General features: G+C 41.7%; 1 protein-coding gene across 1 annotated transcript in view; it reads right to left on the reverse strand.

The window, feature by feature from the left end:
• Positions 1–12,159, reverse strand: part of ITGA9 (integrin subunit alpha 9) — a 227,065-nt gene that overhangs the window by 12,243 nt on the left and 202,663 nt on the right. Inside the window, exon 27 of the mRNA XM_042806477.1 lies at positions 10,429–10,548. Within this exon, the coding sequence (XP_042662411.1) occupies positions 10,429–10,548 (120 nt within the window). The remainder of the gene's footprint in view (positions 1–10,428; positions 10,549–12,159) is intronic.

The raw sequence follows: 12,159 nt of genomic DNA on the forward strand, positions 1-12,159 counted from the left end.
GCTCGTCACTGCTCTCCACTTGGACATTGAGCTGTTGACCACAACTCATTGAGTTCAACCACCCAGACAATCCCTTACCCATCGAGTGGTGAATCTGTCAAATTCATGTCTCTCCAATTTAGAGACAGGGATGTTGTGCGGGACATTGTCAGATGCTTTGCACAAGTCCAGGTAGACGATGTCAGTTGTTCTTCCCTTACCCACCCACACTGTAACCCCATCACAGAAGGCCACCAAATTTGTAAGGCACTATTTGCCCTTAGTGAAGCCATGTTGGCTGTCACCAATCACCTCTTTATTTTCAATGTGCCTTAGCATAATTCCCAGGAGGATCTGCTCCACGATCTTGTTGGGCACAGAGTTGAGACTAAGGACTGGTTCCCCAGGTCTTCTTTTTTTCCCTGTTAAAAATGGGGGTTATGTTTCTCCTTTTCCAGCCAGCGGGACATTCACCAGACTGCCACCACTTCTTGGATATGATAGATAGTGGCTTAGCCACTTCATTCACCACTTCCCTCAGGATGCATGGATGCATCTCATCAGGTCCCATGGACTTGTGCACCTTCAGGTTCCTTAGATGTTCTTGAACCTAATCTTCTCCTACAGTGGGTGGTTCTTCATTCTCCCAGTCCCTACCTTTACCTTCTGAGACTTGGGTGGTGTGCCTGGAGCACTTGCTGGTGAAAACTGAAGCAAAAAAGTCATCGAGTACCTCAGCCTTCTCCACATCCTGGGTAACCAGGACTCTTGTTTCCCTCCAGAGAGGGCCCACATTTTTCCTAGTCTTCGTTTTATCACCAGTGTACCTACAGAGGCTTTTCTTGTTGCCCTTGATGTCCCTGGCCAGATTTAATTCTGTCAGGGCTTTGGCTATCCTAACCTGATCCCTGGCCACTCAAACAACTTCTCTGTATTTCTCATAGGCTAACTGTCGTTGCTTCCACCCTCTGTAGGCCTCCTTGTTGTGTTTGAGTTTGTCCAGGAGCTCCTTGTTCATTCATGCAGCCTCCTGGCGTTTTTACCTGAACTTCCTCCTTGTCCAGATGCATCGTTCCTGAGCTTGGAGGAGGTGATCCTTGAATGATACTTAATCGTTGGATGGTTCACCCATCCCCAGGCAGAACTTCATGCACTCCAACTGGTCACTGACAAAGAGGGTGACCATCCCATACTCTCGTATCCCCTGCCTGTTCCAACTCTCCAGTCCTAGGAGCCATCCCACCACTCCTCACGATGCCAATAAGATCGTAGCCCTGCAGGTGTGCGCACATCTCTAACTCCTCTTGTTTATTGCCCATGCTACTTGTGTTTGCACAGAGGCATTTAAGATGGGCCCCCGATTAAGCTCTCTATGGTGATAGGGTGGCTAAGGTAAGTTCATGAGGACTCGAGTGGTTTGGCTATGATTATTCAGTCTTTCACTGACTTTTTGAGGGGCAAATCCCTTAAACTTCCTTTAATGTAAGTCCTCATTTTCTCAATGAGACATATACAAGAAATAAATACATATGCTTCAAACGTCACCATTCCACAAGTGGCTGGTGTGTGCACGTATGTATGTGTACGTATAGACATACAAGATATACTTTGGTATACAAGATATACATTGTGTATACATACACAGTGCTATATATACTTATGCAGCTGGGAAATTGAGGCAAAGAGAAGTTCAGCAGCTTGCTCAAAGATAAGTTCTCTCCAAACACGTGGTTTAGCTACTATAGAAGAATTTGATACCTAGCATCTGTATCTGATCCCAGTGTATTGCAACAGATGGACACTGCTATGGCAGAAAAGTATTAGCAACGTACACAAAAGTGCACTTAACTTTTAAGCTACTGTCATATAGCCTGGCTGACTGACTTAAGATATTACTGTTGGTACCTACGGTGAAGATCTGTAGTCCTTCACAGATTTTAGAAGGAAATTTATTTTACGTGCTGCAGTAGTAAAGCAAGCATAGTTTTTAAACACACTTTTTTTAGGTAGTTACTTTATAATGTTGAAATAATAAGAAAAAACTTAAAGTGCTCTTTTTTTTTTCTTTTTTTTTTTTTTTTGCTAAAACCAGTCACTTCATAAGCTTAGCTCAAGCGGTCATTAAATAATCTATTAATTAAATCAAATGCCTTATGTCTATCTCAAAAGCAAAATTTTCAAGAAACAGTCACTAAGGCTAGGTACCTCAAAGTAGATACACAATTCAGACTAGCAGCATTCATGGAAAAGATGCATTTAGGTGTGCAAAAGAGATAACTGCACAGAGATGGACACCAGTACAGACAGTCTAGTTTAGTACTTTGTTTTTTTTTAATATAACATACCTTGCTGTTGTCGCTGATGCCGTGTCACCCCATTCTAAACACAAAGCTCAGTCATCAATAATTTGTTCTTCTAACCACTTCTCATGCAACTTTTCTCCCAGGAGTTGTTCAGTTGGCTTCAATGGACCTACTGGCTAATGTGATGAATAAAGCTGGGAGTTCTGGTGTCTACCCTTGGAATATCTTTACCATGTATCTAAGTAGTAGTTTGCCTCAGACAAGACTCATTCATCTAGCATTTGATTCATTTGTGCATGCATAATACATTTTGTTACAGTCTTAGTACTTACAGTTATTTGGAAATTAAATCCAGTGACTGGATTTATAAAGATCTTTCAGTTCTGAGTTCTGGTAAATCGAATTTAATGAAAGCATGAACTTGCAGGATGGTAACTGTCTACAGTAACTTGCATGACAGATGTTACCAGTATACTTATAAGTGTAATCAAAAAGTGAAGTAGTCAACATTAAAACTTATAAACATTTCCAAATAGTTTAAAAATTTTTTCCTGTTGCAAAATTTTACTAAGTAGTTTATTTTTAAAAAAGTCATAGAATGAACACAACCATCATCCAAAGTTCATCTTGATTATGAGTCTCAAAAATTAGAAAGAACACAATGTCTACTGCAGATATGTCTGGACAAATTACTATACACTGGTTTCTTAAATCTCAGCAGGGAATAGGACAGTAATTAGATATATCATTCCTGTAAGTGCAATTAATTTAAAACATATCTCAATCCATATTTTCCATTTCCTCTCCAAAGAAAATAAAAGAAAAACTACTGAAATATTTCTGGCTTTGTTTGAAAACCGGAGACTAAACATTAAAGACTATTTCTGGAATCAATAAAAAGTAGCTTTACAATCATATTTTGATACATTTGACCTGCCAAAAATATTTGAATGAAAGTTGTACTATGTCCATAATTATCAGAATAGGTTACTTTCATGGGTTTAGCCGAATGAGGAGGAAATGGCAGTGGCTGTTGTAAGTCATAATACAGCATTTCCCACTGTGACACCAAGCCTAGAGAGAGAATTCAGACTATGCAAGTCACATTTTCTCTGTTATTGGCCTTTGGGTCTGAGGGATGTTAACAACTTCCAATACATACACATGTCGTGTTCCAGCAGTGGGGAACCTTGGAACCTTAGGCACTTATTTGCAATTTTTCAGTCTACACACATGTTTTTTTTTCTGGTTTGGGCTCCTGAAAATGATGGCTATCTTCCTATTTTTCAGAAAGACGTTCTGAACCACAACCTGACCTCTCTCTTGCCAGTGGATTCAATTTGTTCACAGGGTGCCAGGATGAGAGCGACATAGCTGCAATGGCTGTGATGTTCTCAAAGTGGCCTGGCATGCACAGCTCACATTTGGAGACCGGAGAGAACGCTCAGCCACAACATTATTGTTGTACATCTACATAGCTCATTTTATCCGGAAAGATAACAAAGGCATTTCACAAGTACTGGACACACACCACCATTAAAATGTTGCCAACCTTGCTCTTGAGGGTGGTGAACAAATATTAGATGGCGGCCAGCAAACTCACTGGGGAAGGCAGTGTTTCGGCTCCAACAGCAGCATTAACCATTTACTTGTGTAAGAACAAATAAATGATGCCCAAACTCAATCTTCCTGTAACATTCAGTCAGAATTCAAAAAGCACAGCAAATCACCCAAATAATCTCCTGTAGAAAACCCAATATTTGAGTCACTGGTTGCAGGAATGCAAACCTTTTTGGTCTTAGGAAGCCAAGGGTCTGCAAACATTTTGTGATGTTCACTTTGGTCCAGGAAAAGAAAACATAAAGAACATTCAAAACTGTGTTTTGTTAAGAAAATAAGCAGACTTCAAATGATTCATCTAACATCTGCCTGTTGAAAATGTCATTATTTATATAGTCAACCAACCACTTCCACTGCCGCATTCCCTCCTCAATGTTTCCTAGCTGCTATACATAACAAAGATCTACTCATGTTTGGAAGATAATATGGGTTTGGTTTTTAATCACAGAAGTTAATTATCACCTGACTGAATTTTTATTATTTATAACAGGGCAATATTAAAAAAGACTCATTCTAGGACTAATGAATCTAGAATTTTGTCAAAAAAGTAGTAGCCCTGAGAAGCCTACTTATGAGATAGCAAGTAACTTACTTGAAGCAACTAGATAAATGGGTAACAACAGCAACAAAATGAAAAGTTTATCTGAAAACATCTATAGTATGCAATGATTTGAGGAGTACAGAAAGAGGAATTTCAGAGAACACAAATGAAGTCATAGTTTTTGCAGGTTTGACGGACAGACAGGACAGATATGGATCATACTTTTATAAGTGAGACAAGCTGAAAAATGAGCAGACAAAGGTGGGCAGGAACTTGGAAGAAAGTGAGAAACCTGCGTTGTCATGGTTTAAAACTGAGGAGATGGTGGAGAAGAAAAAAAAGAAAGCAAAAGGAGAATTATAGACTTAAGTTATGAGGGACCTAGTGCACCCATCCACATCTCTACTGGGAAGACCTTTGCGAGCTGTGAAATCCACCCTTCCCATCACTAGCCCCTAGTAAGAGCCAGCTGCCTTGTTTATTTCAACATCAATTATGATTCTTAATTTTAAAGCATCACCATAGTAAATAATAGCTTGTTCTTCAAATTATACGTACAGAAAGGAAGAAGCATGGGAACTCTGAACAGACACAACTTTCATCAAAGATACAAAATGCCATTCAGTTTCAACAGGTTTCTCTGTCCCCAACTCTAGAAACAACATCTGAAGCTATACAGCTGTGATAATGGGTGGGTTACACCCATCTGGGAGACTTTTTAAACTGAAAAGTATTCTTCCTTAAAAGATTATATATATAAATAGATTATAGACACATAGAGAGGAAATATATACATATATGTATTTGTAGAGAGAGAGAGAAAAGCCAGACTTCTCCCCTATGCTGAAATCCAAAGAGGTTTTGTGCCATAACTGCGTGTGCCTGTGCACCTCCAGGGAAAGAGAGAGAAAAAAAAATTAAAATTATTTCACTGCAGAGCTACTACTTCAAAACTTGGCCACCAGGAAAAGGAGTCAGTACAAGGACTGGCCAGGAAATGGTAGTTAGCCTCTGCCACCTGAGCTACAGATAAAAGGGAGAGAAAATGTTTTGGGGCTTGTAACAAGGATACAGAGCAACCACTGGCAAAGAATAAGTGCAGAGGGTTGGTTTGCTGTTTTTTTTTTTCCTCTGATGGAAAACGGTGAGGTGTATGTTTTGGCCCATTGTAAAAAGACTTAATGTTTGAGGGCCTTAGTAAGGGAAAGTGTCTCCTTCCAAAAAGGGATAAAAGTGGGTTTTGCTACATAGGCGAATTTCAAGTTAGCTTTTGCCTTGGTTAGCTTCAGATATTTTCTGAATGCTGAAACAATATGTGAGGCAATGGCAACTACTGCATGTAAGGGAATACAAGTGTTCTTTCAAAGACACTTGTGTAGTCACAGAAAAAAGTCATAAGGCTTCTCCAAGCAAGAAGCTCAGACACACCTTTACAAAACCTGCTAGGGTTTGTCTGGCTTTTTTAAAAGAACACCATATTTCATAAAGAAAGCTTCATATTTCAAAGTTTGTCCCTTAAAGCAGTGTTAGCAAACAGCTGCATCCATGTATCCAGCCTCTGCTTAAATGAGGATTTTGCAAGTAGGATTTGCACTTGGTAGGATTCGTGCTCCCCTTTGGAAAAACCCAGTTTTAAGCATGCACTAACTCAGCTCAGTATACAGAAGTGTCTTCACAATATTTCTCCTAAAAACTAAAAAAAAAAAAAAGTCTTAAAACTCATTTTAAGACAAAGGGCAAAAACATTCTGTTTAGTACATAGTGAATAGCAGGAACCCTCTGGCTAATCGAAAAATGACGTGAGTGCTATTCTGCTTGTCCTTCTCTCTGCAATCCTGTCAAAAATCCAGGGTTTGGAGCAGAAGAGTGTCATATTGCATAAGGGATACCCAGAGACAAATTATTTGCCCCAGGAATCCAAAAGCTATAAAACAGTGATAGAAACCTCATTTTAGACAAGTCAGAGCTTGGATAGTACAGGGACAGGCTCAGTTTAGAAAGAAGCTTAATGTGTGGATAAGTTTAGATAGAAGTCCAGCTCCTGTGTTAAACATGCCACAAATACTGCAATGAATATAAAATCTTTTGCAAATCACTTCCACAACTGGCTCCACAGATCACTTAGCTGCCCAAATGTCCAGTCTGGTACTCGCTTACACAACCCCTCTTTGACATCCTCTGGGCACAAACCATTTTTTTTTCTTTCTGTGCACTTTATCTAAAATGATATGGGTTGTATAACTCACTCCACAACTCAAGACAGTTCAAATGGAGAAACTTCAAACCACAGCGTGGTAAAGCACTACTATTATTAACAGAACATTGTGTTATAATATATCACGCTTCAGTTTTTCGTTTGCATGGCGTATGCCAATTCTCCCCTGGTTTATGCATGCATAAATCCACAATGCCCGAAGGGGACCTTGTCCCCGCGCATGGCTGCAGTCCTGACAGCTGAGGGAAGCGTGTGGGGTACAGCGCTCTCCAAAATAATCCCACCGTGACCACCTTCCCCTCCTGAACCGTTGCCAGGGCTTGTGAAACCACCGGCTCCTCTAGCGCGCGGGCAGTTGGCCGGGAGCAAAGCGACCCCCTCCCCTGCTCCGCTCTCCACAAGCATCTGGAGGCCACCAAAGAGGTGCCGGCTGATCTCCGCAGTAAAAAGCGAGATGTATGGCTGCGGGCAACAGCACGAGAGGCCCCTCCTGCTCCTCTTGCACGTGGGAGACCACAGACGAGGCGGGAGGGGGGAGAGCGAGCTGCGCCGCAGGGGAACTGGCATGAGTGGGAGCACATCCCCACGGCCGCCCGCACAAAGGCATCCGGAGTGGATGAACGAGATACGAAAAGCCAAAAGCGTCAGGGTAAAACCAGGCTATCCAATGAAACAGGCAAAAATGGGGCAACTCTTGCCTGTCTGCCTTTTGCACAGCATCTCGTGGAAGTCAGGGAAATGCTGCTCACCCCCTCGGCCTCTGTACGCACTGAAACCAGGGGAAACACGGTGCCTACATGAAATACTAAAATAAACAAAGGAGCAAAGCCAGTCACAAACTGATCAAGCTCACATTCAAAAGCTTGTTATGTGGGTATAAACATGGCTGTGGTCTTGTATGTGTACAAATAAATTTTTATTTGAAGTGAAAACACCAGGCATTTAACATCACTTCCATTGACATGGACCCCCTAAACTGTACAATTTTAGATCTACAAATAAAGAAATAATTACCGTCTTCATCTTACTGCACACACAGTAACCTTATTCTGACTCGAATTTTGGGCTGGAATGTCCCCGAGATCCCACTCCTGCTAACGCCATTAATTCTAACAGTGTGTTACGTGAAATATTTACCTGTATTCCAGTATTTTTCTGCAACTTTAAGGAGCTGCTCACTCTGCCTGCAAAATACCGGCATGCTCAAGGATTTGTCTGTGGTGTTGCACGACTCGGGGCACGGCCGTGTCCCTGTGCCAGGCACAGTGAGCGTGTACCTGCCACATGGGGCTGAGACACAGTCGCTGCCAGCAAGTCCTGCGCCGCTGCCAGCGCTCAGTTCCCTTATAATGAGTTTGCTCCAGCTCCTGCTCTGTTTTGTGTAAACAGCTGCCTTCCAGGACTACAGTTTAGCTCTGATTAATTTCTTAATAAAAAGATAATTTAATTTATACTCTAGTCCTAAAATTTGGGTCATTTCTAGCTGTCACTAGTGGTTCTAAGATGCCCAAACTCCATCTAATTCAAATCTGTTCTTTTGTTCCACAGTTAAAAAGTTATAACGCTTACAACAGAGGGTTTTTTTTGACTTCTTCACATACAAAATTTAGGAATGACTGTAGGATGTACTTGGCCAATTTTGTCTAACAAATATTTACAATCAGACAGTTAAGATTCCTCTGCAGGACTGCAACTTTCCCATGTCAGTTTTATCTCAGACAACTTTAATACTGCCAGTAACTTTAATAAATATAGCAACTAGTGAGTGCAATGTATACTTACGTATATTTGTGTTCCAGACTAAGACTTTAATGAAAATACTGGCTGATAGTAGCAGCTACACACTTTTAATCACTTTTCTCTAAAACAAAACCTTAAGTTAGTGGTTCCTTTAGTAATCGTGCAACTCTGTGGATAAAGCGTTGGACTGCAGCTGACAAAGCCTGGCTGTTACTGCCGTCTCTGCCACAGGACTCTGGGCAAGGCACCTCACCTTGCTTTGCCTCAGCACTAACATCTGCATGCAGAAAGGACTATATAAGATTGGTATTAGTTATAATTATTTGTTGCTATCACTTAAAATTTCTCTCAAGGCTTTCACGCAGCAAAATGGCAGTTTTGTCATGTGTACTCGAATGATCCCTATAAAATTTAAAAGAGCTCAAGTCTCAAGATTAAGCCAGGAAGCAAAGGACTGCATTAATTCTAGTAGAGACCAAGAATTGAACCTGTGTCATATTCTCATGGAGACTCACAGTGAAAAGTGCTATTCCTCTTATCTTGCATATTTTCAAACAGTTCATGTAGTGCCTTTTTACCTTCAGGAAATGAGCCATATGGAATCAGTCATATAGGTATCAGCAGCAGAAACTCCTTTTTCAAAACTGTGTGTCATTGGGACATAAACCCTGGGCCCCTTCCAATCTCACGTTTTTCCATTCTCATGGTTATTCTGCCATCGTAATTGCTCAGACTTTTTTTTTTTTTTTCACTCTTTCTGCCACAGAAAGCAAAAGCATTTCCCGCATGCCAGAAAAACAGAAGTTACGAGATATTCTAGACTGTGGTCAAACATTGTTTTCCAAATTGAAAGCACAGTCAAATTTCACCTGGCCAGTATATGCTTAAACATCTTCAAAACTGCCTATAAAAATACTTGAAATCTATAACCCATATAAAATGTGTATCATCTACGAGGCAGATGTACAATCTCTAACACATCTGTACACACATCTGTATAATCTGTAAGAAGAATTGCACGGCCAGTTTTCAGCCCCGGTCTGTAAATCCCTTTTCCAGCCTGGCGACCTGCAGCCATGTGTCCCTTCGCAGCACAGCGGGGCTGCGACCTCCAGTCCCGGCAGAGCCGGCGAGCAGCGCCTGCAGCACACACGCTGCTGAACAGTGCGAGTCGGGCTGCTGGACCTCCGCCACGGGAAGCAGAGTAAGGTTGGACTTGGTCCCATGTGTGCATTTGAGATTTACTTCTCTCAAAGACAGACACTGACCTTGACCGTGGCCTTTTAAATTTATGGATTGGTAAGAGGGAACTGAGGAATGAAAACACTCAAAGCTCCTTACCCTTCGTATTTACCACACCAGATGGCGGCTGCTAAGTGTCAGCATCAGCCCAGTTTTACCATGCAACAGTGCCTGGGTACAAGAATTGTATCTTATCAGAGATGGTGTGAGGGCTGGCTTTTAACAGGTCCCGGTGCTTCTTGCTCTGGTAATGAATTTGACTCATCTGGAAATCTCTCTTTAAGAGATCTGAAGAATTTATTGCTGGATACTCCTCTCCCCCAGGCGTTTACCTCTTGAATACAGTAGCTACCAACTGGTTTTTGCTAGGCATGCACCCAACCTTTTAGCTGGTCAAGCAAAGTTTACCAGATTTTCAGGAAACCCTGTTGCAATCAGTGAGACTCAGTCATCAGAAAACCAGAGATATACCAAGTATCTAAGAAGTGTGAGATAACAGCGGGTTTCTAAGAGAGATCCTCCTTTGTCCCGAAATGGTATTGGAGGTTTCAACTCTTAATAACCAGGCCCTAAAAAAAAAATAAATCTGCTTTTCCACTTCTTCTCCACATCATGAGTCTCTCCCTGTCCCTCACAAAAGCCTGGACAGGAGAATATTTTCGATGGCCAATGTAATGGAGTGGACAATTATTTAGTTCCTTAAGCAAATGGATGTGAAATGCAAGGATATATGTAAGCTTGTTTTCCTGGGACTAGCCTTGGTGTTTATGTTGCATCTGTTACCTTACCTTCCATAAGAGCACAGCCAGCAACAGGAAGATGAGAATTCCCACCAGCAAACTGATGGCAATGATCCATCCGACAACATACCCACGAGGCTCCAGATTGTGCAAAGCCTCAAAGACCACCTACAAAGCAATTAGAAAAAGATCTTTTTATGATTGGTAGTTGTATTGTTTTCTCTTGTACTCATCTTATTAAACACATTGCATGGTGGCCTCACTGATCGTATTTCATCTGTCAAACAAATATGGAATGCGTCCTTAATTTCGTGCTTTCCATCTATTTTTCACAAGAGATTTAAAGCTTTCAAGTGGAATTTGAGTAGCCATGAGTTGGTTCCAAAGGATATCAGCTTCCACTCTGAAATAACTCTTACCCTGCCGACCCCCCACCCCACCCCAGACACTGGGCTTGTTCTGGTGCTGGGCCACCAAAGGTGCACAAAGGTTTGCATGAAAAACTCCATCCCTTGGATTGGCAGGGATTGCCATGACATCTCGTGTGGTTTGTCTTACTCATCATGTTCCTGGCCCTGACAAACACCCCGATGCTTCACATGAAACGCTCATGTATGCCGAGCTTGTTAACTTATTTTCACAAAAAATGGGACAACTTGCAGACATCCTTATTGAATACAAATTGTCCCTGCTGCGCTTCACAAGACACATTGTGTGAAAGAGGGAAGGGCGCCTGCAGTCATGGGTTCTTCTAGGAATGCAGAGAGTAGTCCCCTGCTGTTCTCGTCTCTCCTTTTGTATAGCATGTGTGGCAGGGAAATACATCCTACAAAGCATTTTCCTTAACCGTCTGCCTTAAGAAGAAAATGGGAGCAAGTTATACCACTCGTATAGACTATGTGAATTTCCACTCTCTTATTTCAATCAAAACCAGTTCCTCAGTGGAAAACTCAAAAACAGTTCTACTCAGTGAGGGCTATTTCTATGTTAAATTTTGCAATTTAATATCCAGCAAATGCAGAGAGGCAGCAGGGATTTTTTTAAAGGTAATATGGTTGCTTTGTCTGGCTTTGTTTTGGTTTGTTTTGGAAGGTAAAGTAGTGAGTTTTTCTCGCTCCTTCACAAACCACTTTTATCATCTTTGCTTAAAAACGTCAAAACCATTTTGAAGATATGAGTTGTTAAATCAACCTTTTAAACAAACTAAAAAAAGAATTGGTAGTTAAAAGTGGGTGAAGATCTGGGAGTTAGGAGTCAGATACAATTATGCAACCCCAAGATACTCATTTTTAAGTGGCCCATGGAAGAGCCATGAAATACCTTCACTCACTGGTGACACCATTCAAACAGTGTCATTTATGAGAGAGCAAAGGGAACACAATAGCATACAACCCATATGGATGTTGAAGGCGGGCATTCAGGAAAAGGCTGGAACAGGGGCCAAGGAGGCTCTGGGCTCTCCAACCTTGCCGGTTCCCAAGCCTCAGACAAAGCCATGGGGATCCTGAGCCAGTGCGAGCAACAGCCCTGCTTCGAGTGGGAAATGGGACAGGACAGCCTCCCAAGACACCACTAGTGAGCATTTCTCTGTTTCTGTTAAGCATACAGAGCCTCAGCAAACACCCACAAAAATTACAGGCACAGATGAGAGAAAGCAGGAGAGCAGGGCTATATTTTGTCACGGTGTTTCCATACAGAAGTACTCAAAGATCCTTTGTCTCAGTTTCACAGGCTAACGCTGATTAAGACCACAGCTTTTCTGGAGGAGGAATTTGAACA

The sequence above is a fragment of the Tyto alba genome, unplaced genomic scaffold, assembly GCF_018691265.1.
Source record: "Tyto alba isolate M040663 unplaced genomic scaffold, T.alba_DEE_v4.0 Super-Scaffold_46, whole genome shotgun sequence".
In the NCBI taxonomy this organism is placed as follows: Eukaryota; Metazoa; Chordata; class Aves; order Strigiformes; family Tytonidae; genus Tyto; species Tyto alba.